The sequence below is a fragment of the Ambystoma mexicanum genome, chromosome 2p (genome assembly GCF_040938575.1).
Source record: "Ambystoma mexicanum isolate Mex_15411 chromosome 2p, UKY_AmexF1_1, whole genome shotgun sequence".
Lineage (NCBI taxonomy): Eukaryota > Metazoa > Chordata > Amphibia > Caudata > Ambystomatidae > Ambystoma > Ambystoma mexicanum.
This window is the reverse complement of record NC_090923.1, coordinates 553,963,439-553,986,367: the sequence shown is the minus strand read 5'-3', so window position 1 is coordinate 553,986,367 and position 22,929 is coordinate 553,963,439. Positions and strand designations below refer to the sequence as shown.

General features: G+C 43.5%; 1 protein-coding gene across 4 annotated transcripts in view; it reads left to right on the top strand.

Moving 5' to 3' along the window:
* Nucleotides 1-22,929, top strand: part of ACY1 (aminoacylase 1) — a 247,772-nt gene that overhangs the window by 91,305 nt on the left and 133,538 nt on the right. For all 4 annotated transcript variants that reach the window (XM_069644009.1, XM_069644010.1, XM_069644012.1 and 1 more), the window contains one exon: nt 20,550-20,644. In XM_069644009.1, the coding sequence (XP_069500110.1) occupies nt 20,550-20,644 (95 nt within the window). The remainder of the gene's footprint in view (nt 1-20,549; nt 20,645-22,929) is intronic.

Below are 22,929 nucleotides of genomic sequence, written 5' to 3'. Positions count from 1 at the left end.
TCCGTTGAACAAATAGAGGCGAGTAACCAAAACCCTGCGGGGTATCAAGCAAGTGATTGTTATGTTATTGTAAAAAAAAAAAAAAAAGCTTTTTTGTTTTGAAGAAGTGTTTTGAGGAGTCGATATTAAATTCCTGTGTATGAACAAATTTGCCTTATTTACGTGAATAAAGCATTTTTATGATAACAATGAAAGATGTTTCTTAGGTACCTCGAGAAGAGTGACTGATGAATACTGTTAGCTTATTCCCTTTGTGGCAAGGGTTGGACCCAGAGCACCTTAAGCATAGTAACACTATGACTACACTATTAGTTTGAATTAAGAGTGAGTTGTGCACCATTCTCCCCATATACCCCTGCTATCCAGTCCCATGGGCCCAATTAGCCCACGCCCACCCTTCCCAGTGTGAGGGGAATCGATGGCAGACTCAGCCGCATGGAACAACGCCAGGATGCCTTGACAGCCCTGGTGCAGCAGCACCTCCAGGAGGCGCAGCTGATGTATGAGATCATCCAGGTCAGTGCACTTGGCTGCTGTACACGTGCTATAGTACAGATGTCCACAAGGGTATGGGAGGGGAACAGTGTTATGTCATCTATAGCCGAGGCAATGGCCATGTTCCTCCAGGCCTTCCTGGACCGACGGCCCACGGCACTCCCCCACGCACCATCCACAAGTACAACGCCTGCTATTTCAGTGCAGAGCAGCCCAAGGCTGCGTTCAGTGCAGCCGGCCTGCTCAGCACAGAGCTGCACGCCTGACCCAAAAAGGGGACAAAAATAGGCCATGGACACACATGTGACCAGTCTGTGACTTGTGCAAGTCATCCTTGCCGAACATGACAGGAGTTGCGTAGAGACAGTTGGGCAGCGATAGTTGGGGAACGATAGTTGGGGAGGGGCAGTGGGGAGAGAGAATAGTATTGCCAAATTATTTCATAGCACAAAATACAGTTGGTGTTGATTACAAATCATCAATGGACATTGCTTTTTCAGTGTAAGTGTTTTAATTTTTTTTTACTGTGCAGTGCCCAGTGTGCTAGCTGGCCTGTGCCACGTGTGTGTCAAGTGATCAGAAATGGTGGTGAATAAGTTCCTCTTCTGCAACACGGCCATCCATGCCATCACGGTGATGTGCAATTGGCAGTTCTTCATCACTCACATCCTCCTCTGCCTCTGGTGGGTGCATGTCCATGTCGGGGTCGGAAGTGGGGCGTTGTGCTTGATACACATGTTGTGCAACATGGCACAGGCAAGGACTATCTTTCCCAACTTCACAGGGCTGTACACGAGTGCGCCCCTCATCTGCTCAGGCAGTGGAACATCGTCTTTAACAGGCCAAATGTCTGTTCAATTGTACAACGAGTACGGATATGGCCATGGTTATATCCCTGCTCGTGCTTGTTGTGTGGTTGCCTCACAGGGGTCATCAGCCATGGCATCAGGGGATAACCACCATCACCTGCACAGGAGCAACAGAAAGTGTAGAATGTCATATTTGTGCCCATATCATGTTGGTACAGTCTGTATAGTGTTCACTAAACAATGCAAAATTGCACATGCAAAATGCTGGTTACGTAACATATTTCCTATTTAGCGCAGTAGAAATGCACATTGTCAGTGTGATGGGATGTCCATGCATTGAATGTGCCCTTTTGAGTAGGATCAGGTTGATGTCGGGGATATATGTCTATAGTCATCGATGTAAATGTAATGTCAAGTGCTAAATGCAAGTGTGGCTTGTCCAGGTGTCAGTGTGCGAGTGCCATCAGCAGGTGGCATTGTTTAACAGCCAATAAAATAGTCTCTAGCCTGACACAGCTGGTGTGCCAGACATGGCAGACACTGCTGGGTGCCGCAGACCTAGTGGGCATGGCTGACACAGGTAAGGACACTCGTCTGCGTTGATATGTGCTTCGAAATGTATGCAACTTCTTTACATGGCTGAAGGTGTACTTGCATTCTGAGGTATATGACGTGATGCATGGGAGTGGTTGAACAGCTTCACTGATTATTGCAAAATGATGGATGCTTACATATTCACTGAGAGATACCATAAGAGGAATTTGATGGATGGAGAAGGCAATGACAGCCTGGTGATTGACATGAAGCAAATACGCATTGTCAATATGCCTGGTGGGTGTGTGGTGTGCAGTCGCTTTGACATGGCCAATTCACAGCTGCCATGACCGTCACTACAACACACACACATGAGACTGATGTATGTGTTATTGTGTTAAAATGCAATAATCCTATTATTGTATTGTATTGTTTATTATTTGTATTGCGCACCAGACCCGCAGGTAACAGGACGCAGAGCATAAGATAATTCACAGCTTAGTTACACATAAAAGTTACAGGGGTAATCAATCAAAGCATAAAAAAGAATGTAGTACACAGGTGGGAGAAGCATAGGGAGAAACAGTAAGGGGAAACATGCAATTAAACATAATAACATGAGTAACATGAGGGGAAGACTGTACAGTTTGGATGCAGGTATTTACAAGTATTTACATTTATAAATACAAATATTTACAGTCAAATTGACAGTCGTAGTGAGGTACATTATATCATGTAGCAGCTATAAGTCTGAGTCTTTAAGCCATTTGATAGTACTCTTGCGGAAATTATGGAAGGACTGTTCGACTCTTAGTGTGGGTGGTAGTGAGTTCCACAATTTAGCTGCTTTGACTGGGTAGCTACAGCCCCCGATTCTAGATAACTTAAATCTAGGAACTGCAAGGTAATTAGTATTGGATAGTCTTGTGGTCCTAGTGGAGGCCATCTTGTTGAATCTGTCTGACAAGTAGCTAGGAGCAGCATTGTTTAAGCATTTGTGGGTTAGGGTCACAACTTTCAACTTGATTTTGTCGTGTGTGGAGAGCCAGTTATTTGCTCTTCGAGTCATGGAGATGTGTTCTCACTTGGAGATTCCTAATGCAGTTTAGCATTGTTTTGCAAAGTCTGGATTTTATTTATGATTCGTTTATTAGCACCTATGAATAAAGCATTGCAATAATCCAATTTTGATAAAATAAGAGCTTGGGCCAAGGTGATGCAACTACTATTCGATAGAAAAGGTTTGCTAGCTCTAATCAGTTTGCACATGTAGGCTGTGGAAGAGGCCACTGCGTTAACTTGCATGTTAAGAGATAAGGTCGAGTCTAGGAAAAATCCCAAAGTCTTCACCTCCCTGGCCACGGAGATAGAATTATTGTCAATATTGAAGGTGGAATACTTGGGACTTCATTTATTGAGGGATGCAGTAGTGCCCAGGATAATGATCTCAGTCTTGTCGTCATTCAGGCATAGACCATCGGTGGCTATTCATGCCTGGATGACGAGGTAAATCCAATTCACCAAGGCCAAATCCTTAACGTAATCACCAGAAAGAGGTAGGAGGATCTGGGTGTCATCTGCATAGTTAGTGTAGGTGACACCCAGATGATCCAGATCATCAAAAAGGGGCTTGGGGAAAATGTTGTAGAGAGTAGGTGAGACACAAGACCCCTGAGGCACTCCGCAGGTGATAGGGATAGGGTCGGCAGCTGCAGTCGGTGAGAAGACTCTCATAGTGTGGTTGCTAAGAAAGTATTGTATCCAGGCTATAGCTGCCTCTGAAAAGTGGGCGGCTGTGTTAAGGTGACTACATAGGATCGCATGGCAAACTAAATCAAATGCTGCAGAAAGATCCAGTAGGAGAAGGAGGACGGGAGTCCCCTTATTTCTAAGTTCGTCAATCTGTGCCTTTAAGTCTAGTAGGGCTGTTTCGGTTCCATTCTGTGGCCGAAAGCCAGACTGATGTGAGCCCAATAAGGAATTAGATTCCAGGTGTTTTTGAATTTGTGAATAAGCCATTTTATCTATTATTTTCAGCAGAAATGGCACAGTGGTGATAGGTCGGTAGCTAGTAGGGATATTTGGGTCCAATGTCTGTTTTTTTTAGAAGTGGGAGCACCCAGGATTCCTTGAGGTTAGCTGGTATTTTTCCTGTTACAAATGAAGTGTTGATCAGTTTGGTGATGAACGGGGCCAAGTCTCTGGCGGCATCCTTTGAGTTGTGCCAGGTAATGATCTCCCTTACAGTTGGAAGGTTTGAGAGATAGGATAATTTTTCTGTATCCAGAATAGTAACTTTAGAGAACTTAAAGCGAGGGGTGTGATCAGGTCTATTGGGTGTGATGCCAGTCATGGAAGGTGATGGGAGGGATGTCCTGATTAATGACTCTTTTTTCTTAGTGATTTTCATTTGTAGAGTCGTGACTTCATCAGCCAGTGCTTGCTGTATGTCTGAACACCAAGGTTTATCTTTAATACAATTATCCGGTGTTGGGATTGGGGTTTCAAGCTCTTTAAGTACAGCGAAGAGTTCCTTCGTACTTGATTTAGCTTGGGCTATTCTAGAATTGTAGATTTCACGCTTTGCCTGGAGTATAAAGCGCTGATATGGTAAGGAGATTAGTTTTGTTTTCCTCATTAGGAAGTAGTCTCCTCACATTGCCTTTTATTTATCCGCAGCGTTTTCGGGTGTGGGGTGTACCAGGAATTCAAGTGTACCTTGGGTTTACTTCGTTTGGTTTTTAAAGGTGCGATAGAGTCTAAGGAAGTGGTCATGATTTGATTAAACTCTTTAAATAAGTCAGCTGGAGCCATATGATCTGGGAGAACATTGAGTGTAGGAAGAATCAGAGGGAGCAAGTTGTCAACTGTAATGTTCTTTGTATTTCTGGTTAGGGTGGAGGGGGCAAGAACTGGTGTAGTAGTGGGTCTTTCCGTACCTAGGGAGAAGGAGATCATGTGGTGGTCCGTCCAGATCTGAGGAGATATGGAAGTTATAGTAGTCTTGCAGTTGTGGTCTGCCACCCAGTCTAATGTTCGACCTTTGCTATGGGTAGGGTCAAACACTCTTTGAGTAAATCCTAATTCGGTTAAGGTGTTTGTCACACTGGCTGCCTGTGAGTCTTTAGGGTCATTGAGACCTAGATTCTTATCTCCTAGAATTAGTACCTGAGAGGTATTTTTAAGGTTATTAGACAAAATGTTTGAAATGTCTTCCTCGAAGCTGCTGATCTGGCCTGGAGGTCTGTAAACCAGATGAATCGTGAGAGTTTGGGTTTTATTGATAGTAAGTTTGGCAGAAAGGAGTTTGCATGATTTGATATCAGTTGGCGGTATTAATCTAATAGGTAGATTTGCTTTGGTGATGAGGGCAATGCCTCCTCCTCGTGAATCATTTCTATTGGATCTGAGGATAGTATAACCGTTAGGTATGGCTAAGGAGAGAGCTGGGCCAGCGGCCGCATGAAGCCAAGATTCAGTGATTGCCAAAATATCCAGGTTTTCAGATAGGATGATGTCTGCTATCTCAGAGGCATGAGCTAACAGGGACCTGGCATTTAGCAGTGCACCTTTAAGGCAGTGGTTGGTAAGAGTTGGGCCTGGTGGGACTTTAGGCTTTTGAGGTTTTGGTGTGATATGGTTAAAGGAATTATATGCAGAGCATGTCTTTCTAAACACTACTTTTGTGTGGTTAGAGGCTTCTGAGTGGGGATTCGACCTTTTATTGGGGCAGGTAAAGGTTCTGGTTAAAGGTTCAAATATTTTAGCAAGTCTCGAGCGGAGTCTATTATTTCTGTCATAAGTGTTACATGAGTAAGAATTTAACGTAAATGGGAGTAAGGGCTCCATATTTAGTTTGTCTAGTTGTATAGAATAATTTTGACTTTTTAGGTAGGTGATGAATTGAGTAGTGCTACCATTAAGGGTAGAATAGGCTTGGTATGCAGGGGAACTAGCTGGCTTGTCGGACGGACTTGTTAGTAGTTTGAACAGGGGCAGTAGATACATTAAGATGAACATTTTAGGTACAGGAGGAACACTGAGTATGGACGGTAAGGTCTTAAATTTAGCATGTAGTAGTCAGGGGGACTACCCTTGTACCTTGTACCTTGTATAGTAAGATGGATCAGTCAGAACAGGTGGGTTAGGTTCAACTGGCTGGGCACGTTTACCAGTTGGGCGGGCTCTAAGACTTGGAATTGAAGGTCAGCAGCGATAGTGCGGGGGATAGGCAAGTTCAGGTGACCCCCTAGAGGCGACTTGGCTAAATGCTAGTCAGGCGAGCCCGAAAATAGGATGTATACAGCTAAAATCACCTATTGCCTAGGGAAACAACAGTATCAAGTAATAGGTAGGGGCAAGACTTAACGCTATATATAATAAGTGAAAATATGTCTAGGCTTATAGGCATCTATCTCTACAATGGCTAACAGTACAGTTTGAACCAACTTGGAACATGGTAGAACTCGTAGGTGCGCGTCACACTACTATGCACTTTAAGTCTACTAGATTTCACTTTATATGATCATCAAAAATTACAGTGTAGGTAGGAGATGATTGTTTAGGCTAGAATAAGGCTGTCGTACTGAAAAGCCTCCATGCTTCTAATAGAGAAAGCATCATACGAAAGGGCAAAGCACTGTAAACTACCAGATATGTAAAGAATCTAAACCAGGTTGGTAAGTGAGAGGCAAGCTATATGGATTAGGCAAAATATAACTACCGTAGCATGCAATGGGAGTCGGGACCATTAACCAGAATAACTCAGATAAGTAGACAAAACTTAGTAAGTCACGCCGTTAACTATGGCTGAATATGGGTAACACTTACTTAAGGAGGTGCGTGCAGTAATGTTTAAGCAAAGCAGGTGATTGTAGTAAGACATTGGACCATTGTAATTTACAATCAAAAGACCGATTACGAACAAAGACGGATCGGCAGATTACCGTACATACTTATGGTGCACAGCTTGTAGAGTGGGAGTCAAAGTTACTCGCCGTTCGTATTATGGTGTTTAACAACAGCATGTGCAGTACATCCAGCGAACGGGAGGAAGTCTAAGCAGAGTGGGTTCATAACTTCTGTATGTGCGTACCATTGCGGTCAGATCAAAGACGGGCAGATAAGGTTGTAAGGTCTTTGGTACTTACAGAGGGCAAAATGGGCAGCGAACCTGGGACTGATAGCCTCTGGTCAGGCTCAGGTCAGGAGCCTTTCTTGTCTGCCTTCCTTGGAGGCCGGCTCACGCGTGCCAGTGCCTCCTGATAGGTTAAGAGGTGCGTCTGGCCAATCGGGCGTCGGTGCTGGTCTCTGGGGGAGGCAGACTTAGATATTTTGGAAGGGCTTTACCTTCAAGATTGTTATATTGGGCACGGATTGCAGGTATCAATAGCGAGGTCGTAGCCAAGCCCATCAAGCACTAAGGGGCATGAATAGTCCACCGGCTACAAGAACGTTCAATACACTTGTTGCTGAAGAAAAGCGACGCTGCAGATGCAGGGGACGCTTTGTGTAGGGGAAGCCTCGTGGCTTACCTCGATGATTCAGCTGGGCTGGATAGATGGGAGGGCTGCTCCTGCAGCCTCCGGACGGGTGGGGCTCCAACTAGGACACGAAGCAGAATGAGCTTTGTGTCTGAATCATAGTTGTGTGGCTAATCATTGCAACTTCAGATGACATGCATATGTGTATATGCACTTAAAAGAGGCAGGGGACCTGGCTAATTGGTGTGCAGGACACTAGTGGTATGTAGGTGGGGTGTTCTGATGCATAAATATTATCAGTCTTTGCATCAGATGGTGTGGGTTTTGGTGACTGTGCTTGTGCTTGATTTTGTCACTTTGGTGTGATGCATTGTGGTGCATGCAGTGCTTTTGATATTGCTGTACGGAATTGATGTTGTTATGCATACGCATGATCATTTTGGTCAATTGAGACAAGCATGTCAAGACCTTGCACTCAGGCATGCTATTACTGTGTTGCACATTGCATTTCCACCTCTGCACCTGCATGTTAAGAACACTCACAAGGCATAGTAAGTTAACCTCCCCTTCCCTTTATTCTCATTACTTGGTGTCCTATTAATGCAATTATTTATCCTTGCTGTAATTCATTGTCTACCTTCACCTTTCCCCATCCTGTCTGCCCTGTGGGCACTTTGAAGCAGTTTTGCTAATTGTATAAGTGCCTAATAAGTGACCAATAAATAAATAAATTGCACACATCCACTGCTGATGGGTAATGCACATACCCCAAATTCAGTTACTCACCCAACAGCCAGGTACGTTTTCCACTGTGACGAGCCATGTACCCTGGCAGCATGGTGTTGAACTAGGAAATCTGACACAGCAGTGGGTGATGAGGTGGCGGGCATCACACACCATCTGCACATTCAGTGAGTGGTAGAGTTTTCTGTTCCACTATACAGCCTCAACGGCATGCCTGGCCACCAGCTCCACATGTGTGCAGTCCAATGCACCTATCACGTTGAGCATGCCTGCAAGGGCATAGAAGGTGATTTTAATGGCATTGACCTGGCCAGCTATCCTGGGTAGGCTATGATCTCCAACAGACGAGAGGAGTGCATCAATGACTTGAAACAGGACACACGATAAACAGGGTTGCGATAGCCCATGCAGTTCACCCACAGTGTGTGGTATGTGCCCATGGCTAGGATGTGTAGCACAGACACTACCTTGAGCAAGGGGGGTTATGTGTGCTGTATGGATCTGTATCAGGCTGACCAGGTCGTTATGGATCAGGTCCACTATGGAAGTGATGATGTCCCTGTATAGATGGTACAGGGTATGGATCTGGATTTGCCTCAGGTTGACCGGTGTGGCCCTTATGCGTGGTATTGGTGGCTGCCTGTGGGCTGCAACCTGCTGGCCATTGTTGTTTTGCTGGGCCATGATGGCCATCGTTCTCCTCAAGCGCCTCCACCGCCTCCTCTGCCTCCCTGCCTCCTCAAGTAGTAGGCCTGCATTAAGGCCTCCAGCTCCTGTACTACTACTGCTAGCATGGTGGTGCTGGAAGGGGTGTGGGAGTGGTCCTTTTGTGCTTTTACAGTGCTCATTGGGGATACCCGGGCTGATTTTGTACACCTGTGGCATGTTTCTACACACCTGTGGCATGTTTCTACACACCTGACTCTACTTAACACCTGCTCCGCGATGCCGGTGTTTCCGGTGCAGTGTTCATGGTGCTACCAGCATATCTATGGCGGTGTTTGCGTGTGCATGGCTCTCGGAATGTGCATTTGCTAATGCCATGCCGGTGTCTCAGGAGCGGCAAATGCATCTCTCTGCAGATTCCGGCACAGTGTTACCAGATACGGTGGGTCACTTGCAGTGACGGTGCTACCGGCATTGCAACTCTATGCCAGACCAGAAAAAGGTGCCGGTAAGGATCGACCGGCACCTCTATTTCTGCACCGGCATACTTGAAATGAGGCCCATTGTCTCCCTTTTCCAGTAACTTTTAGTTACTGTTACAAGTTCATCTGACAGACTGGTGGCAGTGTACCGTTTGATGTGACTTTTTGTGGAATTCTACCGCAGGTAGTCTTCGCAGCTGCAGTAAGGACACAGGAGTCACCATTTTCCTAAAACGGTTGCTGTATTGATTAAGCCCTGTTCATGGTGACTTGTTTTTACTTGAGCCGCCTTCTACATTTCTGGGTGAGGGAGGTCTTGGTGGGTCTTTGTATTTGGCGGACTTCCCTTGGAAATCCTGCCAAGGCTCTGAGTGCCTGAAAGGACAGGAAGTAGGGGAGGTAACCAAAACTCCTCTGGTCTTTGTCCTACAGTGTGTCTGCCTGGAACCAGTTTGAACTAGCTATCCTTGACAGTTGCCCCCCACATTTGCATGAAAGGCTTGAAAGGTGATTAGTGGGCTCAGCCAGTGTTTTTGCATAAAAGTCGAGGGTCCTGGAGCTGAGTCTCAAAGTCGAGCACTAGACTGAAGCTCTGAAGAGGAATTCATAGAAGGATGTACCAGCAACTTCCAAGTGCCTGCCTGAGCCGTTGAGTGACAGCTGAACAGGGAAGATCTCTTGAAGGCGACTTCCCCCTGGACTGGTGGGCCGAACCAGTCTCAAGACCACCTGCATTTTGCCCATCCCATGAAGAGATGTGACCCTCCCCGGCTGTAAACTCCCAATAGACTGGGGCCTGTGCCACTTTGCGGTGCAACATCGTGTGAAGTGCGGATCTGGCTGATACTTTGTAGGCATCCTTCTGGGCCTACAGTGACACGTTTCCACTCTTAGCTGTCCCCTCAGGTGAGTCATGGACCAAGAAACATAGAAAACTGTACTGGACGACAACCGTCGCTGACCCGAAGCCTCTGAAGAGCTCCAACGCAGCAGTTCCAGCAAAGATCCCGTGCTGGGCGTCCCACTGCTTGAGTACATCCGTCTGCTCCTGCAAAAGTTCCTTCTTCAGCCATCCAGGCCAAGAAATCCGAACCGGGGAGCACTGTGCCTCTCCTTGGGGACCAACCTGCTGCACAAAGTTCTTCATTAATAAGGTGCTGTCTCAAGCCTAGGTACTTACCTTGGTCTTGCTATGTTGCTCAGGTGTTCTTGGGGGGCTGCAGTTAAGCTGTTACTTGCACCCCACCCCCGAGCCCTATTGGGGTGAACAACCCGTTGGGTTTTAAATTGCCAAAACGAACTATTACTTGCCTGCAAACGTGAAGAAACCTTCATAGGGTCTGCTCTGTCTGCTGCTTACCTGTCTTTCCTCCTCAGCCCTTGGTCACTGGACCCCCAGCGGCCCCTTGACTCTGTGAGACTCAATTAGTATAGGGTTGGACTTTTGAAGATTAGTTGGGCTGGGGTTAACTAAAGTTGCAAGAGTTGATATAAGTTTGCCAATTTGTATTTGTAGTTTTCACTAGCTTTAGCGTTGCTTTACATTTGATTAAAAGTGTGCTATCTTTTATTCTACTGTGGTATTACTGTGTGAATAGTACTTACATGCCTGATGCTTACAAGCCTTCATGCATATAAAATAAAGGACTATTTTTATATAACTGTTAGGGTGTCAGTGTTTCCTTGGACTGATTGTATACTCTAGGTACTGCGTGCCTCACTACAGACTAATCCCTCCTAGACTAAGCCCGGCTGCTCAGCCATTGCTACCAAACCTTTGGGTAGTTCAGGCTAAATCTAAAGGGTTACTAACCTGTCACCCAAGGTGGGTTTTTCTAAGTACTGTCATAGACAGTAACTTGTGTAAAACTCTCTAACGGGAGCAGAGCTTGGAACATAATTACAGAAGCATGTGCAAGTTGAGATATTGGTTGGTGAGAGAAAGTGGTATTTGGGTGTGAGTGCATGTATAGTGAGTGACTGAGGTTTAGTGCAACAGTAGAGGAATATGTGTGTGAGAAACAGGAATAAGAGAGTGAAAGGAGAGTGACTGTGAGAGAAGGAGGGGTAGAGAGTAGTAGGAGGAGAGCGAAGTAGGGAGTACTAGGAGGTCAGTGTAGTAGAGAGTAGTGGGAAGAGAGTGGACTGTAAAGTAGTGTGTGAAGATTAGAGAGTAGTGGGAGGCGAGAGTACTGGGGGAAGAGTAGAGCATAGTGGAGAGTAGCAGAGGGAGAGGGGAGTAGTAGAGGGAGTATGAAAAAGGCGGTAGACGGAAGGACATTAGAGGGGTATAGAGAGGAAGAGGGACAGAAAGGAGGAGTATGGGAGTAAGGGAAGGGAGGAGAGCCTGAGGAAGGTAAAGGAAGGAAAGCACATCATGGCAAAAAGTACAAGCACATGAGAGTTTAAGAGTTTGAGACCTGGGTGACTGGAAGGGACCACCTACTAAGATCATTATTTGTCTGGGACCCCAGGTTAGGCTCCCCCTAGAAGGCCCCAGAGGGAGTAAGCGATGAGGTGATTGCCTTCAGGCCCTCACCATTAGTCAGGCCGATTTTAGACCATAGAGATTATTGATCTTGAGTGACCATCTTGGGATTTAGGGAAGTCAAGGCTGGGTTGTAGGGAGACCCAGGAAAAACGAGAGAGGGGCATGGCCCTTAGTGGAACCATAGTAAGAATTAATAAAAACCCTTGCACTGTCTTCAAGATTTGGTGTGTGAAGGCCATCTGACATTTAGTAATGTTGGATTGCATTATTGTCTCAGGCAATAGCCACTAGAACGCAAATTAAATTGTGTTTACTTTATAATCACTTGGTAATATGATGTTTCAAATTATAATACACAATTTATGAAAAATACATATATATTTTTATGAACATTACCATTGTGGCATTTTTAATGTAACACTAAAAGTGATTACCGTGAACTCCCATAAGGTCAAAACTGATGCAGTCAGACAAAAGTGTGCCCTGTGTTAGCCGACCTAATCCTAGGTGGACCATTCTCCTTTTCAATTGTTATATAGGTCTTGTGGCCGAGACCCACACAGAAGCACCTGAATCATATTATTAAAATCAATTAATCTTAATCAATCTTTTGAAACAGTGCCCCCGAGTGCACTTCTGCATCTTCGTGTATCATCTCTAGTTTAGGCCATCTCAACTTCAGAGGTTGCACCAACTTAGTACCAACTATAGGGATGACATTTTCAAAAATCGAATCTTTAACAAACAATAGAGCCGAGACATTAGGTTTCCCAGATGAAGAAGCATTGAGAATTCTGAACTTAATCCTATCTACTGACCGTGACCTTGGTACCAGCAATAAACCGGAAGAACTAGTAACACAACTTGAAAGGCTAATCAGAAGGAAAATAAGTCAAAAACTGCATGCTACCACTCTATCCCAATATTATAGAGCTCAACGTATTCCAAGAGGGTTACGGATCGACCTAGAACCCACATTGTGTAAAGATAATCCAGAATTTGTTGGAGAATGATCCTTAACAAATGTTCATTAGATTTGATCATCCTTACAATAGAAGAGCTTTCCAAATCTCTAGAATCAATTGACAGTGAACTCGAAACCATCAAAACATAATTGGTATCCTTTATCACTAAGGAAGAACTAATACAGCTACTTGAACAGACAAATTGCAAATTGGATTCATATAAAAGAGAATTAGAATCTAAAAAAATGTATAAGTTCAGGCGAGACACACTTGATTATAACTTGGATATCGTATATAGTTGGAAAGAATATTACCATCAGAGAGACCAATCTAAAACAGGTGGTCCCCCATATTCAAGAAATAAAAGAAGCCCTAACCCAGACAATACGTCATCAGACGTCTCAAGTGGAGAAACTGACACACGAGCACCTGAACAAACATTGAATCTTGTTATAGATTCACAAGTAGCAACAACATCAAGCGTGACTCCATCGGTTCCGGCTTCTTTTTTAGAACGAGCGCGACTAGAAGAGGCAAAAAGAAAAAATCTACCAAGGAAGAGACACTTCGTCCGAAGAAAACCTAGTGATCGATATTTCAAACTACAATTTGGCTAAATTTGAAAAACTGATATTACAAAAAGGTGTGTCTTTTGTAACTCAATACAACAGTTCCTTGCTAAAAGAGAAATTTGTTTTTTTCAAATTAGCTCGCAAAATGAAGTTGAAAGTATTCTTTGCATCGGATCAAATCGAAGAAACACAACCAACTGAACCAGACTACTTAGAAATGAGACCAACAAGTACATTCATGCCTCAGATACAAAACACCATTTTGGACTCGTTTCAGAAACAAGTACTCAACGATTTATCTAAAATAAACTTTCAGAGAAAATCTCAAACCAATTTTACCCACCCAGAACAACAAGTACTAGATCGTCTTTGGAGCAATCCAGAAATGACAATAAAACCGGCCGACAAAGGCGGAACGCTGGTCCGAATGGACACCGAGAAATACAAAATGGAAATTGAGAACCAACTACACGACCAAGACACATACCTAGAAATGTTCACAAATCCAACAGAAGCAGTACGAGGCATAATCGCATCAGTCCTAGAAGAAGCAGAAACCAAAGGTTTCATTAATCACCGGACAAAACAATTTCTTACAAATTTACATCCATTAATGCCAGTCATCTACACATTGCCTAAGATACACAAGAATCCACTGAATCCACCAGGGAGACCAATCATAGCAGCAACCAACAGCCTACTAGAGCCTCTAGCCCAATATATCGACAGAGCAGTACAACCACTAACACTCAAATTTCCAACATACATCAAAGACACTAATGAAACTATACAACATTCAATACAATGAAGAAACAAATGATCTCTTTACTATGGACATGATAAGCCTCTACACAAACACCACACATCAAGGAGGACTTGAAGCCATGGAATGGCTGTTACTTAAGGAACCAGAATCTTGTACAGCAGACTGTCTCTTTATTTTGAAATTACTTAAGATTGTGTTAAACAACAATTTCTTTATGTTTTAGGAAAGATACTTCGTTCAGATTTCGGGCACCTTGATGGGGGCCTCAATGGCACCATTTTATGCAAATACATATATGGCATATCTAGAAGAGCAAAATGTCATTAATAATAACAAATGGAATAAACATCTCAAATTATTTGTAAGGTACATCGATGACCTATTTGGCATTTGGGAAGGCACCCTTGAAGAACTGAATTAATTTTTCAAGTTTATGGACACATTGGCTCCCAGAATCAAATTTACTTCCAAAGTGAGCAACAATTGACTTCTTAGATGTGAGTCTACACAAAAGAAGGCAATCTACAAACTACGATTTTTACGAAGGAAACAGACAGAAATAGCCTGTTACACGCAAAAAGTTTTCACCCAAGGAATACTTTCTCCAGTATCCTACTGAGCCAATTTCTGAGATACCGGAGGATAATTTCAGACGACAGATTACATTAACAAGACTCAAATTTTATCAAAGAAATTCGAAGAGAGAGGATATGATCGCCTGACAATTGAACAATGTGCAAGCAAAGCCACACAGATCCAAAGACAAGAGGCTTTAGGCCCCAGACGAAAGAAAAAGACTGACAATCTTGTATACGTGACAACCTCTTCAAACCAGAGTAGCAAAATAAAGAGGATTGTGCAGAAACATTGGAACTTTCTTGCATTGGATCCAACTTTGGCAAAACTTTTTCCAACGCCGCCATTATTTGCCTACAGCAAAAGTAGGTCCATACGAGATAATCTAATTAGAGCAGATTTCTCAGCTAAAAGAACTACAAACCCAAAATACAAAGGAACAGTCGCTTGCAACAACTGCAACAATTGCAATAATTTAATCAAGGGTGAATACATTAATCATCCCCACAGAGGATTCAAGATCAGATTACGACACACATCTACTTGTGATACCAAAAATATATTTTATGGGATTAAATGTCCGCGCGGAATTTTCTATGTCGGAATGACAACCAGAAAAGCGAAAATGCGCTGGTCCGAACACAAGTCAAACATTAGACTTAAGAATGACTGTTCAGCAGTAGCCCAGCATTTCTTAAGGGAATCACACTCAATAGCCCAAATCAGATTCATTATTTTGGAACATGTTACATTGTCAAGAAGAGGAGGAAACATGGCAAAATTTCTATTACAACGGGAACTGTTTTGGATTGACCAATTGAATTCTATGCACCTAACAGGAATTAACGTAGATTGGGATATGAGCTGTCATCTATAATTGGCTGCAAGTTATTCTCTATTAACACTGGTGACTTCATGTTATGAAGATTTAACTAACACTGCGATCTTGGAGCACCCTCCAATAAACAATGAAATGAGCAATTAACATTTCTCACAATTGTGTTTATAATAACACAAGGTACACACCAGCTCGCACTCCTTTTTGAGGCGAACAATGCTATCTTAATGACCCGAAAGTTGGAAAATTACAAAGAAACTCGTAATTACAAATTTAAGTCATCTTGAATGGAACAATGAATTAATGAAGGACAAAATCAATGTACTAATTGTCACAACAGATAAGCGAATGATGATCCCATTCACCGGATTAGCGCTACGATCTTAGGAAGCACACAAAGATGGCGCCCAGAACAAACAGGCAACATAGGGAATACTTCACCTCCCATGAGTCAACACTGTTTCCCGGGCAACAGCATTTTCAAGAACAACACAAACCGAGAAGACTCACGTCTGTTTCCATGAACACTCAGAGGCTGGTCTCTAACACGATGTGCGTGTATGGCGTCAAAAGAAATGAACAGGAGACCCTGAAATATCAACATTACATGGGGGCAAGTCTTTGTTGGTTATGCTGGATCTGTCCGCTTCTTTTGATACGGTGGACCATGCAATCCTGCTGAAACGTCTCACGGAAGTGGGAGGGGTGGGGGTTAAGGCCCTGCAATGGTTTAAATCCTTCCTTTGCAGTAGAGAACAGCGAGTTCGACTGGGAGATTTCCTGTCGGACTCAGTATTACAAAGCTGTGGAGTCCCTCAGGGATCCTCCCTTTCCCCACTGCTTTTTAATTTGTATGTAAAATTGCTCATGGATATCCTGAGAAAGCATGGCATACAGTTTCACTCATACGCGGATGATACCCAGGTGTACCTGAGAATACAGAATCTGGAGGAAACTTATGAGCTAGTGGAACGATGTCTACAAAAGATACAGAGTTGGATGTGTGCAAATCAGCTATTGCTGAATGCCAGCAAAACTGAAGTAGCTGTATTTGCCTCAAAACATCATCCACAGAAGGAGAAACTGCATCCCCCTTGTCTATTGGGGACGCAGTTGAATTTCTCCAACAAAATTAAGAATTTAGGCTGTATCTGGGAAGACAATATGGAAAGTGGAGCTCAGGTGAGTGTGAAGGTTCAGGCAGCATATTACTCACTGCGTATGCTGAGACACATTTGACCTTTTATTGCGAATGAGGACAGAGCGGTAGTCACCGGTACTCTAGTTAACTCAAAGCTAGACTACGGCAACGCATTGCTGTCGGGTATTCCAGCCTATCAATTGCGGAGACTGCAGTTGGCCCAAAATGCAGCAGTTAGATTAGTGCATAAGGCAAAAAAAAGACTCAATTTCTACTCTGAGGAAAGCCCTGCACTGGCTGCCTGTAAAAGAGAGAATAGAATTTAAGATCCTCTGTCTGGTCTATAAGGGCGTGAATAAGATAGGACCAACATACCTATCAAATAAAATCAGAAGGTACATTCCTACCCGACAACTGCGCTCGGCAGACCAAAATCTGCTCTGTATACCAGGCACCAAATGTGTGAAGAAAGGGGATCGTAGATTCTCTGTCTATGGGCCCAGAGGGTGGAACAAACTACCTAGAGAAATCCGCGACATTCAAAGCCTCTCGGTTTTCCGGAGGGCTGTAAAGACTTATCTATTCTGTTAGGCCTTTGATAGAGTAATTGTGTTAAGTAACTCATGAGATTCAGGGGACCATTCATAGACAGATGTTAATTGAAACATCTGCGCCCAGGTACGATTTGGTTCGTAAGGTGCGCGATATAAATATCACAATCACAATGAACGCGGAGGTTTATGAGGGGAACATTTTAAGCTCACAGACAGAGCTCGGCAAGCAAGCCAGAATGCAATGAATACTCGGACCGAACCCCGGTTCTTTTTACAGAATGCGAATGTCATCACGCTATCTAGATAAAAGCACCATGACGAAGTCGTCCAAGGGTCTAATTGATACACAATTGTTTACAGATGGGGCACCCATTTATGACAGCAAACAGAAGTCGCTGGAAACAAAATTAATAGAATTGAGTACCAGATACCTATCTACGGTGGCAAACCATCAAACAATATTAAGACTAGAACCACCGTGAAGACGGTGAGTAGATAGAACTGTATACTTTGCAAACCAAGAAATAAATACTGTGGAGTGGGACCCAGCGCTTATTATCGAGCGACTGTGTGCCACTCACGGTATTAAAAAACTGAAAATTATGACAAATGGGAGTAAAACATGCATTTTTCTAATAGGTGTTCGCTCAACACAATGTGGAGCTCCAGCTAACCCAAGAGTGCATCACACTCTATTGAATCCTTTCCAGTCACAAGGGGAGATTTATAGGACGCAGGTCAGTTCTTTGTTTTTGAAATAGAACTAGCAACTTAAATGAACAATACTGAACACTTTACACGAGACTGAAATCCATTTCTTTTATTTACTTTCAGAGAACTAAAACTGGAAACAGTACCTGATGAAGGGCTATTCCCGAAACGCGTTGTACAATTCTTACGATTCCAAACTGATAATGATCAATGTTTATATTGAAAATGAAATTAATTTTCAGTGTTTTATGTACAAATAATTGAAAATCAAATATTGAAACTGTTCACATTGAAAAATTGCAAATGAAATTGTGTTTACTTTATAATCACTTGGTAATATGCTGTTTCAAATTATAATACACAATTTTTGAAAAATACATAAATATTTACTTGAACATTACCATTGTGGCATCTTTAATTAATTTAACACAAAGTGATTACCGTGAACTCCAAACCTGATGCAGTCAGACAAAAGTGTGCCCTGTGTTAGCCCACCTAATCCTAGGTGGACCATTCTCCTTTTCAATTGTTATATAGGTCTTGTGGCCGAGACACACACAGGAGCACCTGAATCATATTATTAAAATCAATTAATCTTAATCGAACTTTTGAAACAGCGACCCTGAGTGCACCTCTGCATCTTCGTGTATCAATAGCCACTAGAACACCTAAAGAGCTTTGAGTGAAGTTATTAATGCAAAGGAAGGCTTCCAATATGCATGTGGTTGCAGCAGTGACCAGGGTTTTGTAATGACGGAAAGGTGGAAGAAAGTGGTCAAATGGAGCAGTGCAATGTGGCAGCCGAGTGATGGTGTTTCATCTTCAAACAGACGTTCCTTCTTGCTGCCCTTACCTTGTAATTGAATTATTGGATCCTAATAGATTACAAAAAGATGAATAACATTAAATGATAGATTGCTCCAGTTTGTACAACTAAAAACAGTTAATAGCCATTGTTAATGACTGTTCCCAGCAGAATGTTCAGGCTTATATTCAATTATACAAAATATGATTCAGTACCTTGTAATTTTTCACCCCTCGCATGGCACTTGCCAAGGCTGCCACACAGAAACTCAATGAAGGTATTATTTTTGGGTGGCAATTCATGGGCTCTCTCTGAGACTGGTACTTAAAGCTATCCTACATGGATGTTGATCAATTCTAAAATGGAGCAGATTTCTGGTAACACCAAAAGCCATTGTAGACCCAGGTATATAGTTATGTAGTTGCCTCCCTGATGCTGCAAGCAAATTGCACTGGCAGACTTCTATGCTTCTTTTTTTGAGACCTAAGGAAATCCAAGGAAAGAGAGGTGTGACCTGCAATGTCTCGCTCAGCTTCCTGCACTGTATATTATTTCTACTTTCTTGGAGGCCCCAGCATTTCTAGAGCTCTAAGGAGACAGAGGTACATCAAGGGGATGCCTACGAGACCAGCAGGAGATTGTAGGAAAGACTGGTGCTAATAGGAGCAGATATTTCAGATTGTCCGACTCAGTTTATAGAGCATCTGTAGGGGTCTGCACACCTTTCAAAGAGGTTGCCCCAAACAGGTAGGCCTGTTGTTGGAATATAATTGGCCAGGTCTCTGTGATCTGGATCATATTTCTTCAAATGGAACAAGACTTTGGGCCTCATTACGAGTTTGGCGGCAGCCATGGAGCTATGAGCTATGAGCTCCATGGCTGCTGCCAAACCAGGCTCCTTTACCGGGTTCCCTGAAAGGGGAATTACCGGGCCATTTCTCATTCGGAGGGCCCGGTAATTCCTCCCTCAGGGAACCCGGCCCGGACCTTCCCCATTCCCATTTGAGCCACCATAGGGCTCAATGGGAATGGGAGAGGGAGCTAACAATGGGCCAATTACGACCAGCCCGTTGTTAGCTCCCAGGTCACGCAAAGGGACCAGGGAGCTAACAACGGGCTGTCTAGCATCCTTACCGGGTCCCGCGAGGGGACCTCGTTATCGTGCGGAATGGTGTTAACGGGTCCGCATCCATTAGCGGAACCCGTTAACCCATTCCGCACGGGTCGTAATGAGGCCCTTTTTGTTGAAGTCCTTGACATTGTAAAATCAGGTGATGGCTTTAGGTAAGGATTTGATTACAGAAGCAAGGTTTAATAATAGGTTTGCATATAAAGTTGCTGTAATCAATGGCAAATTGAGAGCAAAATCCTTTGCGTGGATGGAGTAAAAGCAAGTGTAGTAGGAATACATCTGTTAAAATGAACTGGGAATCGCAGTGGAGGAATTATGAGTTTTGCTAGCAATATGTTCACGCAAAGTATGAATCGTATGGCCATAGCAGAAGTTAAATTCACAAAGCAGCTGACTTGATTGTGCAACCTTAAGGTCAACTAAGGGTATTTTGAAGTATCTCACAATACCATAAAAAGCCCCTTTGTGCCTTAATTGGTGCTGAATGTTGATCCTGTAAATGTGCAGACTTGACAGCGAGCATGCTTTTCTGAGCAAAAGTTAATTCAGCAGGAAGATTGGATCTTGTGATTTCCTCCGGTGTTTCTCGCATCTGGAGATGGAATGAAGGTGTGTAAAGTCCACTTTTTGCTTTGCGTGGTTGCCACTTTATAAGGAAGAACAGCAATGTTAAAAATATATATCTTTTAGGTTTGTGCCCACTAATAGCTGGAAAGCAAAGATGGCCCAGTGTTCAGGATATTTATATGAAAGATTCTCAGATTGTGTTCATTTTCTTATGGCAGGAACATTGGAATACGGATCCCTTTGCTGCACACAAGGATGAAGAAGGCAACATCTATGCCCGTGGTGCTCAGGACATGAAGTGCGTCACTATCCAGTAAGTGACCCACCTGCACCCTTTGCCACATTGTACACAATGAAGAGTAGCCTTACACTGTAAGATGTTAGAATCATGGGAAAAGGTCACCATGTTCACAAGCATTGGACATATATGATCCAACACTTCCATGATTTGAAAGGAGTTTCTATTTAAACGAATATGACATGAATTACAGACCCATAACCAGCACATATTTTGATTACCAATTATAAACACTGTATGTAAAGTTGGTCGCTAGTTCTACAATGAATCTGGATGTCAGTTATAATTTGTAGGCTGTGAGGAGCCAGGAATGAGAAACACACTGAACACGTGACTATAAACCTTTATTCAAAATGAAAGAGGGTTGGGGAAAAGGCCTCGCTCTCCCTACTCCCAGAGGTATTTCCCTACCGTAACAAAACTTGAGGTCTGTTCAGTGTCAAGATGTCCAAAGCAAAATGTCCTATGTCTGAAATCCTATACTTTCCCTCCATTCTACAAAACAGCTCTAATATGCAAAGGGTAATGTCTTTGGCCTTAAAGTTCAAAAGAAATGTATAATTCCAACACAAAAGGTTCCATAAAAGGTCCCAAGGTCACAGAGGACAGCTCCCTTCCCCAGGTTTCTCTTTAAGACACTTCAAATCCTTAAGGGCATGAGTTTTCCTAAGAACTCTTTGTTGAACAATATATTCAAAAAACCAACTTGGATGCAAGCCCCAACCACGTAGGATACCTGGTGTACTCCCCTGCCAGTTTATTTTCCACTTTGTTTAACTGTGCTTTCAGACTTGACTTTTCCTGGGGTATTCCACTGCCAGGACTTCTTTGTGATTGGTTTTGTACGGTTCTATGTCATTTCATTGACTGTCATTATTTTGATGGGTTTTTTCAGAGTATTTTGTAACAAAAAAATTCATCGTAATGATTTTTTATTTCGGGGGTTCCTAATCCCAACCCCTATTGTGTTTTTTTTTACTATTCCCCCTACCCCGTATATACACTTTCCCAAACCCCATATGAGTTTTTCTGTAAAGATAACCATTGAAATAACGACTGTCTATGAAAGGACGTTGTACCCTTTTGCACACTTGCAAACTTGACTTGGGCCTGCTGTACATCCCTACCAGGGCTTTTCATTTGATTTACTTTGTGGACTTGCGAACTTGACTTTGCCTAGTATACTTTCCTGCCAAGGCTTTTCGTGCGTTTTACTCCGCACACTTGCAGACTTGTTTTTGACTGGTTTACTCTCCTGCCAGGACTTTTGATTTGATTTACTTTATACAATTGCAAAGCTTGCTTTTCTCTCATTCATCTGTAAACCCTTTTCGGGTAAAATTGGATTTCATATTCCTTCTGATTCACTTCATAAAATGTTGTCTTTCTGTGACAGCATTGCCGAAGCGCCCTTCTATCCCACTGTCTCTAGGACTCATTGGTTTCTTATGACGTCCTTTGGTTCTCTCACAGTGGACAGGAGGCAGCACTCTGATGTTCTGCCGCCACCTTGCGGGCTCCCCAGCCTCAACGTCCTTCAAGGTTGCTGTTTTCCTCTGGGTACTCGCACAGTGTTCGGGTGGCTGTGAGCCTGTTTCCAGGTTCCTGTGACCCCTAGGAATGTTTTGTTCCTTCCCTCTCGAAATAGCCGCACTGTGAACTGAACTCTGCAGCCCTCTGTCTCCTGCCTTCCTCCTGAGCCTGCTGCTCCACTGTCGGCTTGATGTCCTCACAGTCCTCGTTCAGCACCAAGAGGGCTCGGCTTTCCGAGGTAGCATTCTCTCACTTCATGCTGGGTAAAGCTTTTAAATGTCCTGGCACCGATCATATTCTCACAACCACTGTGGTGAGGATGTAAAAAATGAGTGGAGGGACTCTGGGGTCCAATGAATAGTTCCAAGTGGTAGAGGACAAGTTGTTCTAACTAAAAAACTTGTCCCCAACATTCGGAGTGCTTGTGCAAATGAGCGATGGCAAATCCAAATTGTTACCAAACTTTTAAAAGGGGAGTTATGGGTCCAGGTAAGTATCATTACAACTCACCCCTGTACTCTGATTCTTCTTAGGACTTGGCAGGTCTTCTAAAGAGTGTCTGAGGTTGCTTTTCCCACTATCAGCTTCAGTCCTTTTTGCCCAGGGGTTGCAGGTTCGAGCACTTCGCCGCTCGGCAACAAATGCTGGTGCAAGCTCTTCAGGTTGGAGAATGCAGTAGAACTCGATGCCGGGCCCCTCAACACAGGACTGGATGCAGGAAAGATGTTTCATACGGGAGCCACTTATGCACGGTGATGCAGGGGGAT